This window comes from Leuresthes tenuis, unplaced genomic scaffold (genome assembly GCF_036924035.1).
Source record: "Leuresthes tenuis unplaced genomic scaffold, fLeuTen1.0.hap1 SCAF_13, whole genome shotgun sequence".
Classification (NCBI taxonomy): domain Eukaryota; kingdom Metazoa; phylum Chordata; class Actinopteri; order Atheriniformes; family Atherinopsidae; genus Leuresthes; species Leuresthes tenuis.
The window spans coordinates 9,067,042-9,084,424 of record NW_027325367.1 but is presented as its reverse complement, the minus strand read 5'-3'; the positions used below and the strand labels follow the sequence as shown (position 1 = coordinate 9,084,424).

The 17,383-nt window shown below is 42.2% G+C and overlaps 2 protein-coding genes across 2 annotated transcripts; one reads left to right on the top strand and one right to left on the bottom strand.

Moving 5' to 3' along the window:
- Positions 1-1,814: 1,814 nt before the first annotated feature.
- On the bottom strand, positions 1,815-10,287 carry ints7 (integrator complex subunit 7). Its single transcript, XM_072362342.1, has 20 exons — positions 10,084-10,287; positions 9,802-9,931; positions 9,146-9,292; positions 8,867-9,004; positions 8,725-8,771; positions 8,356-8,555; positions 8,082-8,204; positions 7,879-7,996; positions 7,622-7,756; positions 7,396-7,493; positions 5,782-6,021; positions 5,496-5,633; positions 5,211-5,417; positions 4,768-4,962; positions 4,282-4,385; positions 4,119-4,187; positions 3,680-3,812; positions 3,141-3,239; positions 2,378-2,563; positions 1,815-2,219 (listed from the first exon to the last, which is right to left on the bottom strand). The coding sequence occupies exons 1-20, from the start codon at positions 10,175-10,177 to the stop codon at positions 1,938-1,940; spliced, it is 2,883 nt and encodes a 960-aa protein (XP_072218443.1). The 5' UTR covers positions 10,178-10,287; the 3' UTR covers positions 1,815-1,937.
- An 801-nt stretch (positions 10,288-11,088) lies between these two features.
- Positions 11,089-17,319, top strand: dtl (denticleless E3 ubiquitin protein ligase homolog (Drosophila)). The gene is made up of 15 exons (XM_072361933.1): positions 11,089-11,239; positions 12,462-12,599; positions 12,690-12,782; positions 12,867-12,928; positions 13,077-13,197; positions 13,546-13,611; positions 13,754-13,869; positions 13,967-14,040; positions 14,131-14,237; positions 14,333-14,437; positions 14,961-15,073; positions 15,179-15,268; positions 15,453-15,576; positions 15,776-16,419; positions 17,119-17,319. Exons 1-15 carry the CDS (start codon positions 11,188-11,190, stop codon positions 17,182-17,184), a joined length of 1,971 nt encoding a protein of 656 aa, XP_072218034.1. The 5' UTR covers positions 11,089-11,187; the 3' UTR covers positions 17,185-17,319.
- The last annotated feature ends 64 nt before the right edge of the window (positions 17,320-17,383 follow it).

Below are 17,383 nucleotides of genomic sequence, written 5' to 3'. Positions count from 1 at the left end.
CCAAACCGGAAACGAGTCCAGCCTGCCTTTCAAAATAAAAACATGACGCCACAAAGCCAATATTATTTCATTTTTCCATGCTCTGGTCAATTTAGAGACTTTAGACGGTCTTGCCCCCGGAATCTGTTTTCTGTGAAGTCTAATGGAGTAAAAACGCCGATATTAAATGTGAAAATGCCATGAGATAATCATCTTAATGTAACTAATGAGCCTGGGAAGTGAGATGAACACCTTGATACTGTCATTTGTCAACTCCAAAAAAAGTTGGATAGAATTTGGTAGTTTTATAGCAAGATCTAGTTACTGGAACATTTCCTAGTAAAAAGAGGTTTTCAAACATGTATATAATTTTGAGTTTGTTTATATGGTCACCATTGCCTGAATTAGATTGTTTTATATGAATTTATATATATATAAAATCCCCTCTGTAAAATAATAATAAACAAGTGTTCATATATGTTTTCTGTAAAATAATGTAAATCATCAGTTACTGTTACTTATATTGTCCGATTTAATGTTTGTTTAAAATAATCATTTCAGAGAACTAGTAACAGTCATCGATTTTCCATACCCGCTTAATCCATTTCAGAGGGGCTGGAGCAGTTCAATCTTAAATTCATTTTTTTCCTCTTTCAAATATTTCACATAAATGTGTGACAAATATATATATCAATTATATACAATGTCATAAACAACCAAGACTGTTTTAAGATTGTTTTTCTTTTTTTTAGTTTAGTTTTTTTTTTGTTTCAATCTTTTGATTAATCTGAATCTGATTATTATAATATTTGTATGTGAAATTAACAAAAACTTGTACATGAAATGATTTCTAACTCTTTTGGGTGAACTAAACCCAACAAAGTTGGCAGTATTGGTCTGCAAGAAATCAGTTTGGATTCAGGTCTCTGGGAAGACAAACGCACGAGGACTCAACCAAAGACTATAGCGTTTTTTTTATTGTAATTGATCTAAAACTTATAGATTTTTATATATTGAGCAGGAATCGATTAAACAAATGTCTGTGGTTTACTTGAATAATAATCCGACTTTCATTTTGAAGATTCAGAGCGGAACTACTTTTCTTATTCCTTCCGACTTGACGCTGGTGTTCATTTGAGGCCAGCTTTTCCTTTCGGAGTCTCAAAGTGCGCAGACTCCCTGCTGTCAAGTGTTGATGGTTTTAGTGTGTATAAAAAAGAAACTGCATGTCACCTCCAAATTTATGACTAAATCGTGTGGAGTGATTCGGTACTTATTCACGGTTGGAAGATGCCATTTTTTTAGATTACATCATCAGCGTGGGTAAAGGACTTTACTATAGATATAAATGTATTTAGCCCCATTTAAGTCAGAAATAGCACTGAGCTATATAAGCAGACCTATTGGGCTTTTTGAGTTGTTTATGGTTCAATTTTATATTTGCATCATCTTCTCGTTGCTGAAAATAACTAAATATTCAATGAGAATAATAAGATTTTGTACAGTGTCAGCCAGAAGTGTCTGATTGCTCCCGCTCCCCCCTTACTGATTAATTGGAATTGGCACCAAAAAGCCTTTCAGAGCCCTTCAGACAGTGATGTTCTGCCCCCTGATGGCTGTCTGTGTTACAGCTTTTATGTGGAAAACATGAGGCCAAGGACGTTCAGGAATATGCTGTCCTACAGGTTACTGCATACTTAAAACACAACTGGATTAAGAATATAGGCAGACAATTGAAAGAAGTACTTCCCATCTTCTGGTGTGATATGCTCTGCATTCAAATGTCTGCATTAGTTCGAGTATCCTTTAAATCACTTTGAGAAAGAGAACACCCATTAGCATTCTAATGAAAAATGGTCTTTTAATCATTGAAAAAAAATATGTACATGTTCACTTTCTACAGGACAAAACAGGTCAAGTTCACGGGCTCGCAATGTGAAACACTGGGAGCGAACTGACTAGAAGCGAGTGTATGCACCCCTCTGTGGGGCAGGCTGAGCGCCACCTTGCTGCAGCTGGTGGCGCAGCTGCTGGGAATAAGGATCCTCCAGAGACTTGACAGACACCATTGTCTTGGGCCCCGTTTTCCACTCGATGCCACTCTCATCGACCACAGACGCCTCCACGGTGACTGTGTGGGTTCCCAGGATGGAGAAGTTCAGCAAAAACTGGGTGCTGAAGTAGTCGTTGTGAGGCTCGACACGCTGCTCGATCTCATTCGTTTTTGTATCGAGAGCAATCTGAAAAGAAAACATATTTGTAATCTATTACATCGGTTACGGATGTTTGACTTGAATTTTGATAAATGAATGAAAGGAGAATTTAGCAGAGGAGCACGGGCGTAAAGATGTTATTCGTGGATTGCAAGAAAAAAAAACTAAAAAATGAAGTTATGCACCTTGAAGTCAGACCCCGTCTTGCTCTGGAGAACTGAGGTGACATTGAGACAGACTGATTGGATCTTCCTGAAGAGTCCCGGGGTCGATCCATGTTGCACCACACCCTCTACCTTCAGAGTCAGCTGCTGACTGCTCTGCACTGGGATTGGCTCACTTGGTGTGCGTGGTGATGGGGAGAGGGCAAGCTGGGAAAATACAACACACACAAGTGAATAAACCTTGCGAGCGCAGTTGGAAAAATGTCATCTAAAAGAGGGATTTTTGTCCAAGCGGGCTGTAATCCAACACGAATAAACAGCCGAATAAAAAACAGTAAAATGTATTCCTCTTTGGTTGATTCTATTTGCACTGAAATCAGCTATTCAGTTCATTATCCAGAAAAACATTTGTGAAGGTTAAAAATAACAGCTTGTCTTAAAGTGCCCTCCTCACTGCCTTTCTGAGCAACCGACAGATGAGAAGCTCTGCTGCCAATCTCACAAATTTCTTTTCCAGAGGATTATGACTTGGCGAGACACAAAAAATTTCTAGAAGCTTCACAAGGAAGTATTCCAGGATATAATCCATAAAACCACACAGTCTATAGTGCAGGTAGACAGTATCTTTACTTGTTTCTCATCTTTGTGCTACGATGCACCCATCTCCTCCTTGCATTAAAAAGATATTAAGAAACACATATGAGGGTGGTATCAACTGTAATTTTGAGACATCATTTTAATTTAAGTGTGTGTTGATCTACTTAGAATGATCAAAAACAGTTACCTTGATGCTGGTTGATTGGAGCTTTTGGAAGAAATATCTCTGGAAAGACAGCGGCACCTTGAGCAAAGCTATGACGGCGTCACACAGACAACCTGTATGCTGAAAAACAAACAGCACAAAAGAAAAAAAAACAATCAAGAGAGGTTTGCTGCTTCCCGTTTGTCGTTTTTGTCATTCGTCACCAATTTAACCAGAAACTTGTTAGAATTAAAGCGTTATTTTCAGGTTATACAAACTACAAACAAATAAGAGTCGGGCAAGTATCAAACTCAAAGAATACAATCCAAATATGATGCATCTGAAATGCACAACCATCTAAAATAAACACAATCTAAAGGCAAACTTAAAAGAAAACCAGGAAACGTGTAGCACTAGACTAAAGTGAGCTCAACAAACAAGCAACATGGATATTAGTTGATGCAAACTCAGCATTTAACACAACTACTGAGCCTTCATATCAAAACACACTGCAGCAAAACTGCAAGAAAAACCACAGAAGCTCCTGCTCCTGCAAACTCGAGGATAACTGTTCAGCTTACCAGGTGAGAAACTGGAGGGTGCTTCTTGGTGAGGCCTTCCACTTCCTCCAGCACGCGGTTAAAAACCGACATCATCCGTCGCTCGTATTCACTCTCCGTCTGAACAGACCCCAGGGTGCCGTACTCCTGAAAACTACACGATAGAAACAGAGACGATATGACACAGAAGTCTGTGGGGGAAGGGAGGTATAAAAAAGAATGTGGAATAATACATGAGTATGTAAGTGTGTAATTTCTGAAGGGCCACAGCATGACTGCACATTCCCCAACAAGTTCAGCACAACTCGTACACATTACTGACTACCACAGAGAATCGGCCTGTTTTCATTCAAACTAAGAGCGTAATTTAACTTGTTTTGAAGCGTAGCAGTTTTTTTTTTTTAAATTTGGAAACAGAGCACAACAGACTCTACGATTCAGCTACGACAGCCGCTCTCACCTGGCTGCCTGCGGGTCCAGTATCAAAGCTTCGATTACATGGGAGACAAGCAAACAGCTCTGCTGTTGCCTGGACGAACAGTTAAAGAGAATCACATTACCGCAGAAAGCAGAGGATACTTAAAGAGACAAGTGTGACTGTGCTAATGACTGCTTAAGGATACAACTCCACATTGCGAAGGGTGGCATAATCAGCATCAAATGATGACTGGTGTAAATCAGCGTAGCGAGCAGCGAGGCTTCTGAACTCATCCATGCATACTTTCATCTGGAAAAAAGAGGAACAGCACGATTAACTGAAATCAGGACACACTTTTCTCCATGGATGCACAAATCCTGCTCATCTGGAAACTACAAGGCATGACTGTTTTTAATTCATGTCTAACTTGTATGACGGGGAAAACTACATCATGACACAGCAGCCAGCCTGAAATATCAGCATAGCTTCTGCTCCCGCTGAATTCTGACCTATAGCCTCCCACATGCTGCAGAAATTTCACACATATCTGTTCACTCAGTGCATTTGCACCAGTCGCACCTTGCAGCCAAAAGTCACAGGTCTGTGCCCTTTACTCCCATCACCACCATCACCAAATGCCAATTAACTGAAAAAGCACCAATTCTGTGCAGGTCGACCTTCAGCAGTTTACCTGCACAGAGATGCGGCCACACCGCTGTAAGTCGTTGCCTGAGGTGATAGCGATGGTGGTGGCGATGGCCGGCGGAGGACTGGTCTTCAGGCTGTTGCAGGTACAGATGAGCTGCGACAGGGCTTGCAGAGTGTCGATCCGCAGCTTAATGAACTCACACTGGAATGTGAGTGGGCTCAGAGGAGTGCTAGCAGCCTGTAAGAAGAGATTAATCAGATATAACACGACATAAATAGTTATGTGAGTCTTGTTCAGCTGACCCAACAAAATGCAGCCCTTGCTGGGTGAATGCAGTCAGTAGGAATTTGAGTTGATGTGAAATCAGCTCCGATAGCACCACTTTCCAGAGTTGACTATCAACAGCTCTAAGCACTGCTGTCACTAGTGAAAGAGGTGCAACATTCAATGTTTTTTGACAAGCAGATGCCTGGCAGTTAACTGACTGTGAGCGAGGCGATGCCCTTTTGGTAGGAGCGCAGGGCTTCGGCGATGGCGCCCATGGCTCCACTGTAGTCTCCATCCTCTACGTGACTCAGGCACTGCTCAGCCTGGGAGAACTCCTTGAGGCTGTTCAGCCAGAAGTAGAAGTGCTCCGAGGCCACACGAGTCCGCAGGCACTGATACAGCTCGCTGGAGAACTCGTGACATCCCTGCGGATTGGGGCGAGAACTTTATTATCCCGTTTCGTGGCGCCTTGTGACACCATTTCAATAAAAACAGCGGCTCACCATGCGTGAGGCTTGCCGTGCGATGCGGTACACGGTCCAGCCATTAGCAGCTTTCTCCAGCTGCTGTTTGATGACCGTCTTCACTTCAGCTGACAGAGATGACTGGCTCGCAACAAAAATCACTGTTGCCAAGGAAACCTGCAACAATCACAATAGGGGGTGGGGGGTTGAACCTCCAAAATCTGTGATATACAAGCAATAAAACAAGGTAACATTTAAGTGATGTAACCTTCAACTAACTCTTTAAACAGCAGCTGACATGTGATGGGCTGCTGTAACATCTCACCAGAAGCTCTTGCTGCTCGCCAGTGGAGGAGTGACTGGCCACTTGAAAGAGATCCACCAGATCTCCCAGCATGCCATCTCCCAGCACAGGCAGTTGGGTGGCGATGGCCGCCAAAGCGTGGCACATGAGGATGCGAGAGGAGTCACAGGATAAGTGGAGCTGCCCGAGCAGGAATTCCACAGCCGATTGGCTGAGGTGGGGTCGGCTTTTCAGCAGCTTAACCAGTGAGGTGAGAGCGGTCTATGGTTCAAACGAAAGAGGAAGTAGGAGGCTGCGTCACGATAAAAAACAAGGGGTGCTTCTTAAACTATAGGCAGGATCTTTAACAGCCACCAAATCTTGCTTTAAGACTGTATAAATGCTGAAGATCCTTGAAAGGAACTTAGTTGAGTGATCTGTGAAATATTAAGGACGTTTCTGTGTGTCCTCGACATTCTCTGAACACCCACAGTACTTCTGCACATGTCTGAGATGCAGCAGACCGGTGATGGATATGTGTCTTTGTCTTGTGCATTTAAATGTAACCGAGTTTGTTTTCCCCATATCTGTTGTCGCCATAAAGTTGTTGGCATTGCAATGTGTTCCAACAACAGAGAGCAAAGTATAAATACCCAACAGCTGTTTATTAGCCATGTCAATTTTTCAGCTGTTGAGTGAGCAGGGCTGTAGCTGACAGTGAGACCGTTGCCGTGGGGTTTGTCCACTTGTTGGGAACGGTTCTTAATGTGTTTTTGGAATAAAAGGAAGGACTATTTCCTGGCCAAAAGACGTAACAAAGGCACATCCATTTGAAGAAGCATCTTTAAGCTTGAGAAGCATCCATGGTTTAATTGTTGACATGGATGACAAGGAGGTATGTTTTAGATTATTATAGCTGCAATACTCCTAAAATAACTGTGACCTCCTCAGTTGAAACTATGGATTTGTCTAAGGCTGCACACTGATCAAGCTTTTTCGGTCCAGAGAACGATGCCTGAGCTTTCGGTCCAGTCTTCCCCCCTGTGAGGAGGAGACTGGAAACCCTGTTTAATTTATGATGCTACGTCAGGCTTCTCAGATCCCATCATGACCTGCAGTGACGCATTTGTCATTTCACTTGTACGTGTGTTGCATCAACATTTTCAAGTCACATTATTATCACTTTGATGATAGATGCCAGTGTCTGTGTCACACAGAGAGAAGGTACATGTGTCACAAGGAGAAACATGGCGAGCACCCACAGATACAGCGATTCTTCAACTTGAGCACATCGGCACATACAGCTAATAATGCTGAGGTTTAGATAAGCATGATTACAAACCGTCAGCCTTTCAAAGTTTGCACTTCCCCACATATCGACAGAATTGGCCTGATATGTTTGTGTCGTATGAAACCTTGGCTTTAAACCTTGTTTTATCGTTTTACTGGGTGTGACTGCTTGTCTCACTCATATGTCTTGTAGCATTTAAAAGTTTAAATGGGGAGTCCCTTTCAGGAGAATGAATAAGTGAAAAATGCCTGTTATGCCTGACCTGGCATGTTCAGCATTTAGGAACTATGTGTTACATGATAAAGTTTGTGTCAACAGCATTGAGCTTGCATACTAAGCCCTGTGCTTAAAGGATGCAGTCTTACTTTCAGGGTGGCCTGTGTAGAGGGGCTGCTATCCTGACTGCACAGCATCAGAAGAGACTCCACTCCCAAAACTGTGTCCTGCTCCAACTGTATTATATCTGAGGGACATAATTCACACAGCAGTGTTAAAAGATATGAACACATCAAGGTGACTGAGAGGAAAGCATTTACTGGTGGATGTGATTAGAGGAATCCCTCAAACAGGCTATTGTCCACAGACACTAACCTTTTTCCGAACAGGAAATGGCAATGTTGGAGAGAATTATAACCCCGTGAGCAGCCACTGCCAGATTGCTGTGGTAACAGCATTCTTGTGCCAGTTTAACCAGGTCAGTGAGCCTGGGAGGAACTGAAGAGCCACCTGAGAGGAAAGTTTTACAGACTCTATTAAGAGTTGTCCACTTTTTCCACAACATAAATACCATATAAAAGCTTAATGCAATAAAATAAACTCCAAACAAAAAGGGAAGCATTTTACGTTACCTGCTGTATTACTGAAATACTGCTTGATTGCTATTGTTCCAGAGAGGGTGGAGAGGACAGCCAACATCCCCAGCTTCAAACTGTTGTAAGGGATGGTCAAAGCACACTCACACAGAGTCTGCAGAGATAAAAACCTGTTAGATTACGGGCAGATTTTAAGCCACAGCAAGACAACCCTTCAACCTAAATGTGTGCCTCTCCACCTGAGTATTTTCTCTGATCCACAGGTGAGGAGCCTTTTTAGCCAGGAGTTTCAAGTCATTAATTGCGAGTCTCTTCACAGCTTTTCTTGGATCATCTCTCAGGTACTGAAGGAGGAGCTGCAACTGGACAGATAATGAGTCGAGTGAAGAGTCAGTCATTTATCTTTAGTGTACACCTTAACAAAAACAGCCAAAAGTTCCAGGCCTGAATTTCTGAGCATCTTCCTATGACAAAAGCCTATGAGTTACTGCTCTGCTTGTTACAGAGGGCTACCTGCTTGGGGATATCAATGAGGGAGGAGGCAGCAAGCTGAGTGAAGGTGTGCAGTGAGACGATGACCATGGGGGTGGATGGGTAAGAGTTAACCAGGTGCTGTAGAAGCTCTCTGCTGCTGGATGCCAAGCTGGCATCATGATGCATGTGTTGCAGCATTGGGATCAACTTCAGTTTCAGCTCCACCGGAGTGTCTAAACCTGTTGTGGAAGGGGAGATCAAAGAGGAATAAAAATGATGAAAAAGGCCCATTTGGAAAGTGTTGAAGGGGATAAAGTTATCTCTTGATTTAGTAGAAATATCTATGGAGAAAAAAGTAATTGGACCGATGTTCATTGTCTTTATATGATCAGCGATTAAATATTTTACCTTGAATCATTTCGCTGACTTTGTTACAAATTCCAGCAGCAAAGTCCCTGAAAGTTAAAACCAATAAAACACCATCTTTAAACTGTGCAAATACCTCATCTTTCACACATCACAGCACAGTTTTAGCAATGATTCTTCTTACTTTGACTGTGCAGAGAAGCTTGCAGCTGCAAAGATAGCAGCCTCCACTTCCACATTGTCATGAGAGTCTAGGCTTTGTCGAATGCTGTGGTGGGCGTTCTTCCTCTCAGGGATGATAGATGCCAAACTACCGAGCATCCTAAACAGAAGGAGCAGAAAGACAACAGCTCATCCTGAATATTATGTGACTGAAAAGCACAAGTTGTTAAACATGCATCATCATTGTGTTCTAATGTCATAAAGCGCATCCTGCGCCAGCAAGCAGTGTGTACAGCTTTACCTCAGAGTGATGGCTCTGGCAACAGGGTCGTTGCTATGGATGACCGAAAACACCCTTTTAACAAATTCATCCACGTTGAGAATCTTCTCCAAATGTTTCTCACTCTGCTGTGTTACTTTCAGCACACACAGACGCAGGAAGTTGTTGCTGAAACGAGAGATGGATTAGTGGCACAGTTAAAGTCAACGCTGATCCATCGTTCACGGCGTGTCACCAGAGGATTAAAGGTTCATGAGTTTCTCTCTACTGTATATCTGATCAAGTCAAGCCAATCTGAGTAGTTAGGGTAATATACCTCCAGTAGTTGGTTATTTGAGGCTAGAAGCAATGTGTTTTAACACATGAATGCTGCAACAAATAAAACCTTAATGTTTCTGCTCAACTTACTGAAAGTGTTTTTTTTTTACCTTCTTTAATGTCTTATAATCAGCTTGTAATCACTATGTGGAAATATGCTGTACTAATTAAGTTTGATTGATTAGTTGTGCTGTTGAATTCCACAGTGAATTATAGAGCAGTATCCATAATATTTGCTCTCTTGTGATAGTTTATTACACAGTTCTTACTACCTGGAATATGTGGCTTTGAAAATGGGAAGTTATTGCAACTAAAACACATTATACCTTGAAAATAAATAATCTATTAGGTCACCATACCCAAGTCTGAAGATGTCTGCTAGTTTGAGGAAGGCTGAGTTAATAAGGATGGGGAAAGGGTACTTCTGGAAGAGCTTGGGGAACAGCACCACAGCCTCACACTGCTCCCCGAGCTTCCCCGATCGCAGCCCTGCAATTACAGACATTACTCCAGTCACAGAAAAGCAGGTCGCTTTCATGGGGTCAGCAATATTCAACAAATTACAAAGAGAACACTAAGCACAGGATCGAAACACAAGCAACGAGACATATGCTAACTCGTTAGCAAGTTAGCTGACGCACCTTTGTCCAGCTCCATGAGAGCGGAGTTAGCGTCGAGCTCTTGCTCCCCATAACAAGCCTCTGATAAGAATGAACGTGCTGTTGAAAGCGACATTGCTGCTTAGTTGTTCAGTTTAAAGCTTGACAGAACACATGGGCCTTTAGCATGTCACTGTTCAAGTGGTTTCAACATTCAAAATAAGCCATTTTACAGCAACGTTACATCCGGTCGGAAGTTTGGCTTTTCACAATAAAAGCTATTTTACGTGTCGCAAATTGAGACAAATTGAGGTAACTTCTTAAGATAAAAAAAAACTTAATGGAAATACAATTCAAGTGCCACATTGCACTGTAGATATATTTACAATGGTCTTATAAAACAGAATGCAGTGCATCTACTTATGAACTTAAGTACTTGTGGTTTTGCTCTATTCAGAATTATTTTACAATTGTGATTAGTTATGATAAAATATTATATACAAAATACAGGACAAGTTCAAATTTAGAGGGAGAAAAATCTCTCCGTGACGTACTGGAATAGGTAGGACTCCTTGTCAAGCTTTTTGTTTTTGTGTATTTGTGTTATCAAATGTTGTTTGTAAGTGCTTTGTCAAACTAAGTATCTCTAAAGAACATCTACTCCTCTGCTTCCAAAGAAGGAAGGAATCTATGAATGTCGGGGCATGCTTAATTAGGGCTTTCCTTGACATATGTTGCACCCAGCACATTAAAGTTTAACAATATGTATCCTATGCATGATGCGACATGAAGAAAATTATTGTATGCAGTCTATTCCCTAAATTTGCACGTGCCATCCAACATATAGTGTGTACATGCACGTTGAAGAGGCAGCTAACATCGCAGTTACTCTGTCCACTTTTTAAAAGCGCGGTTTCAAAGACACTGTTCACAAAAGGCGGAAGCGGAAGTTCGGTGTTGAAGCAGCTGTTTGAACCAATAGCAGCCTGAGACGCAAGTTTAGCGGGGAATTCGGTTCTTCCGATCGGCTGATCTGTTCGCGGGAAAGACAACCAGCAGCAGCACGGAGGAAAGGGGACCACCACCAGCCAACGATCTGACTAACTTCTCAGAGTTATCAACAAATATTTCGGCTGGGGTGTAGGGATGCTTTTCCGCTCAGTTGTTGACAGAGGAGTGGGCAGACGCAAGCAAAATGGTGAGGCACGATGCGTTTTGGGGTCTTTAAGGTTTCTGAGTGCTTTGGGGTTTTATTGTGCTGTGGCAACGGCTGCTGGTGGATCTTAGCCAGGCCTCGGTGGAGGGGAATATAACCTCATATTTCTTTCTAAGTCTCAGGCGTTAAAGTTGCTGAAGCAGAAATGAAATCGTTGGTGCGTTTCTGTTGCTTTGACAATAGGATCTGACAGGCTAACACGTTAGCTTGCGCCATTAATGCAGCGTGATGTTTTCTTTTGAGTTTCTTCAAACTAAATCAGCATGGTTTAACTACACAGTCACACTGCCATACACACTAAAACATAATTCAACGCTTCGGTCCAAATATTAAAATGGAGACGTATGATTTACTGAAACGCACCAATGGTGACATACTGCAGCTTGATCAGTAAAAACAGTTTATGGCTGCAATGTGGCACAAAACTAAGTGCAAAACTACCTTAAGCAGATACTTGATTAGAAAATATGTTGTTGTTTTTCAGTCCTGCGTGTTTTGATTGTATTTGGTTTTCTCTGTCATGTCTGTGTGATTTTCTGATAATTTAACCTACGTTTTCATTCCATTTTTGTACTTCTGTGCCTCAGTTTGGTTGTTTTGACTCTCATTTATTATTTTTCACATCATTGCGGTTGTTTCTATTCAGTTTGGGTAGGTTTGCATTTCTTTGTGGATGTTTGTGTGTTTTATTGGTCAGATGAGAGACATTTAAACATTTATCTGCTTGGGGTTGTATTCAACTTGATAAATCTTTACTACTTTTTCAAAAATATGACCAGCATCAAAATGACTAATTTAGGTTTGTGTGAAAGTGTGTTGTTTTATGGTTTTGCTTTTCTTTTCTGCCAGTTTTTTAGTTTGATTACATCTCCACTGTGTAACGGTCTCTCTTCTTCAAGAAGTTGTATTGCATTTCAAGCATAGGGCTCCTGGGAACGTGGCTACCAGGCTTGTGCACTAATAGTTTGTCCATAAATCACGTGTAACCTCATATATAAACTATATCCATCTCATGATTATCATTTTCTTGTGCAAGCAAGAATTTGGTAACAGGTTTTGGACAACAGACTGCTACATAAACAGGATTCCAGTGGAAATCTTTACCGACTTATCAAACATTGTCTAATGAAAGTAAGATGTCACATAGAGGTAGTAGAATAACTTTTATTCTAATTACTAAGTGAGCTTCATTCCTTCTGCCCAGCTCGCCCCACAGATTCTAACTCCAGGATACCTCTGAGTTCACTGCTGGAAGGCTACCAGTGCCTCCGACACGATGAGCACATCTCCTACGGGAACATGGGCGACACTGTGCCACCATTCGGATTAGCTTTCTCCTCCGGTAAACCCTTTGCATATGTCCACATCTCTGTGGGGAACGAGGCAAAGTTGTCATTTCACTTACTAACAGTAGGGACTCTCCTCCTTTTAGCCGGAGACATGCAGAATGTCCTGGCGGCAGCTAATGAAGAAGGCGTTGTTCGGATCTACAACACAGAGAGCCGTAAAAACTCTCTCCTTAAAGGTATTTGTAGAAAACTAGTTTGTTCACAGTTGTCCTTTGCATAACTAGGAAATGTTGGTGGATAATTGGGTGTGAACTTTACAGAGTGGCTGGCTCATGAGAATGCGGTCTTTGACATTGCTTGGGTACCAGGGGAGTCTCAGCTGGTAAGTGCGAATGCATTCCACTGAGTTATTTTACAGTTTGTACCCTGTACTTTAGATTTGCATGTAAATCTTCTTGTAAGTTCTTTGTTTCCTTCCATTTATTTATTTTTTCCCCTCAACCTGTTTTGGTCCCATGTGCCTCCCTCAGGTGACTGCTGCAGGGGACCAGATGGCCCGGCTGTGGGATGTAAGGTCTGGGGAGCTGTTAGGCAGCTTTAAGGGCCATCTCTGCAGCCTGAAGTCGGTTGCATTCACACCAGAAGAGAAGGGTATACTTTTGCTTTTTCTTGTCTTCCATTTAATTTGTTAATGATGTTATATGCAACTCTCCCCTGCTTGGGTTTTCTATTGTAAGTCTCTGTACAGAAACTAATGTTACTATGGGACCCGTTGTTAACGTTTTTGACCATACGTTCTCACCTGCAGTAACATTCAAATTGCCTCTACTTTGATGCTTATTTCCCATTTATATTGTCCTCATTGAAGACATGAGAAAACAGTGGTTACATTGAGAATTGCTGGGTTTTTTTTGTTGATCTTCTTATATAATGAGCAGTTTCTGCATTAATGAGGCTTTATTCTGTGTCATGACCGATGCCTTGTCTTCTTTTAAACAGCTGTGTTCTGCACCGGAGCTAGGGATGGTAATATTATGGTCTGGGATATCAGGTGCAGCAAAAAAGGTATGTATCAGAGACTTCAGCTAATTTAGTTTAGGGTTATTTTTCATTTTGCTTGACATCTATCACAAAAAAAATGCAAGCCTTGTGCAGCAGGTGCAGAAATCGGTCGGGCTGTATCTTTACATTGTTGCCTTCCTTTCAGATGGTTTTTACAGACAAGTGAAGCAGATCAGCGGCGCTCACAACAAAGCGGACACAAACCCACCGTCTAAAACAAAGAAGAGGCGGAGCAGCCTGCGGGGCATGGCTCCTAGTGTGGTAAGGTTCATCAACAACGGATGCTGTTTAAAGAACTGAACAGTGGGGTGTCTGAGACTGGAAGGCTCATCTTTGTGTAATCTTATTTCATTTGCAGGACACCCAGCAGAGTGTCACTGTGGTTTTGTTTCGGGATCAGCACACGCTCATCTCTTCAGGGGCCGTTGATGGGTAAAATAACGCTGCCTCTTTGCAATGACCATAAGAGCTACTGCATGACTTGGGTGCTCATCTCTTTTATTTTCCCTTTGCCTCTATCAGAGTAGTCAAGATGTGGGATCTGAGGAAGAACTATACTGCATACCACCACGACCCCGTACCTCTGCAGACGTACCCGTATGCTGGATCCTGCACACGCATGCGACTGGGTTAGTTGTACGCTACACCGCTCAGGCAGATCAATTGACCTGAAATAAATCAAACGACCACAAACAAGCTGAATCTCCTTTTGCATGTTTTGCAGGTTACTCCGGACTAGTTCTAGACTCCTCGAGATCCAACGTCATGTGTAACTGCACGGATGACAGCATCTACATGTTCAACGTCTGTGGAATAAAAACGGCTCCAGGTAAATGAGTCTCCTCTCTGGATCGACATGTTATTTATCTGTGCCACGCTGGGTATTTTCCAGTTTACCACTAACATCTCACTAGATGGGGCTAATGTCTTTTTCCTAAACTGTCACTGGGAGCAGAGCACAAAGCAACAGTGTCTCTTTGATACAAATGAGAGATTGAGATGAATTGTGTGACTGTAAAAGCTTATTTCAATATATTTAAGTCTTTATATATATATAAATATTAACGTATTAATCTTAAGTCTGTAACGGGAGTAAATTGTGTGGTTAATGATGAGACCGTGCCAGGCAGGAAGCCATTTTGAAATGTGTCACCACATATTAGAGTAAACATTTATTGAGAGGACTACTTTATGAATTAATTTGTGGGATGATAACAATGCGACGCTTAATTTTCATTTTAGTTGTTTGTGTTTTTTCTGTTAATTCACTTTGAATTTTTTGGGGCTTGTTTATTCTCCAGATTGAAGCTTTTGTCAGTGAGCCTCATTATAGCTTGTGTTTGCACCCACAGTGGCAGTCTTCAGTGGCCACCAGAACTCGTCATTTTATGTCAAGTCCTCTGTTAGCCCAGACAACCAGTTCCTGGCCAGCGGCTCAAGTGACAACCACACATACATTTGGAAGGTATATTCCTTCTCTTTTGTTCATGTTTGCTGCCAAATGCTGTAGAGGAATGGTGTGTCTAGTAGTTTTCTTTATTTCCCTTTATTAATAATTTGTACATTTCAGATCTCTGATCCTCAACATCCTCCCATGACGCTTCAGGGTCACAGCGAGGAAGTGACATCTGTCGTCTGGTGTCCGACAGATTTCACAAAAGTAAGTCAGCAAACCTCACTGGTTGTCTAATTCACTAATCGCAACCCGCTAACCAGCATGATCTCAATATATTTTCCCATTTTTGCCTTGTGTAAAACCTTGATAGGAGATTTGTATTTTTCCCTGCAGTGAGGCTGAGTTGCTTTAATGAGCCTCTGTTTAAACCCCACTGCTCTGTTGGCAGATTGCTTCCTGCTCCGATGATCACACTGTGCGGATCTGGCGGCTTCACCGGGAAACTGACGGAGCACAGTCATCTGTGGGAGAGGCTAACCTTGTAGGCTGGGCACGTCCCATGTCTCCCCCAAGTAAGTTTTTCTCTTACCCTCCATTCTTGTGATGTCCTGCTTTTCCGCTACCACAATAAGACAGGATTTGTGTTTGTGTTTTTTAGAATCTTAACCCCTTCTTAATTCATTGTAAGCTGCCCCCTAAGTTTGCTGCCCTGCCTTAAGGTGCAAAATATGTCTTACTGCTTGCCTCATCTGAACTTCTGCTTTTCTTCAGAGCCCTCAGACAGAGCTGAGACAACCCCTGCCAAGACCCAGAGGACTGAGAGTCTGGGTGGCCTCGCCTCACCCCAACTTGCTGCCTGTGCCCCCAGTGGAGCTGCCTTGCCTCTCCCTTCCAGCACTACATCACCAATCCACTCTAAAACAGCTGTTGTTCGTCAGAGAACACCATCTTCCATCAAACAGTGGTTATCCCCGACCCACTTGGTCAGGTCTGGTCAGGCCACCCCTCCAACCTGCCGAGTCCTGAGCCCGTGTCCTCAGAGCCCGGCGAGCAGCACCTCTCCCACGGAACGACGGGCCAAACGCAGGCTGGAAACTGGTGACCATTCACCTGCAGGCTGTGAGGGCACGGAACAGGACGACTATGTTACAAAACTCTACCCTGAGGCCAAGAGGAGCCACACCATGCCTGATGCTTGCTGCCCCCCCGAGGAGAGCCCGGTACAGACAGACTGTCACACAGATGACAACAAACAATCCTCATCAAGACAGTGTGGAAAGGAGAACTGCTCTCCCAGAGCAATAAACTGGTTGTCAGAGATGAGCCAAAAGATGAGGAACGGTCAAGCAAGTCCTAATACTCCCAAGAGTCCCCGTATCTGTAAGAAACAAGAAGGCAAGACAGCAGCCTCACAAGTAAGTACACAACTCTGAGGTTTAGTAGTCCGTTCATCTTCTTACACAACCTTTACTTCTAATAAGTTTGTCAGTCATCACCATTTGACAGGGAGTTTCACAGTTCCTGCGCAGCTGTGGGAGTGATATTTATTAAGTGTCGCTCCTAAAATGTTGAGTTCTTGTTCAACTCTGGTAAAATCCCTGTAGAGACACAAAAACATGCTAAATATTATTTCTACACTAGCTTTAGAAATGATTCATTGGTCTATTGAGGTCTATTTATCGGGGTAAATATTCACATCTGTGGAGAAATGGATTTATTATCGATGAGACCATATTTCCCTGCATCCTCTAAGAACTTGTTGTTAACTGATAAATCATGATCATGTGTATTTCCTTTAAAGGTTTTTGTTTTAGTGACTTTTGGTGCTACGTCTATAATTATGTTGCACAACAGAGGTTTTTAAAGCGTGAGCCTGGTCTCCCCAGCGAGTCCGATGGTTTCAGAGGATGCTCAGTAAATGTGAGGAAATATTTCCTTTGGTTTAAGAGCTCAGATACGTTAGCCCTACTCTTATGGACTTCAAATTAAACTCCCAGGATACAACATTGTGTTGTGGAATAATAGACTTTTAAAATCTTGAATTTTGAAAATAATTATTGTTGCTGACCTTTATTCCTGACCATTTTTAATTTAATTTTCTGAACTTTTTTCAGATCACCCGTTTACCTCAGACCATGAAGAAAATCTCCACGTATTTTTCAACAACACCTCTGGAGTGACCTACGTGAGCCAATAAAATGCTAAATTTTTACTTGGGGTATTTTTAAGATAGAAAGCTTCTTAAAACACTGAGAGCCTGGGTTGCACAGAGATTGATTAAAATGTTCATTCTTAATAACTGATGCTTTGATTTTGACTTTTTTTTTTTTTTTAATTGAATTCTGGTTCTTGATGCAGTTTCCTCCTACACGATTTTCT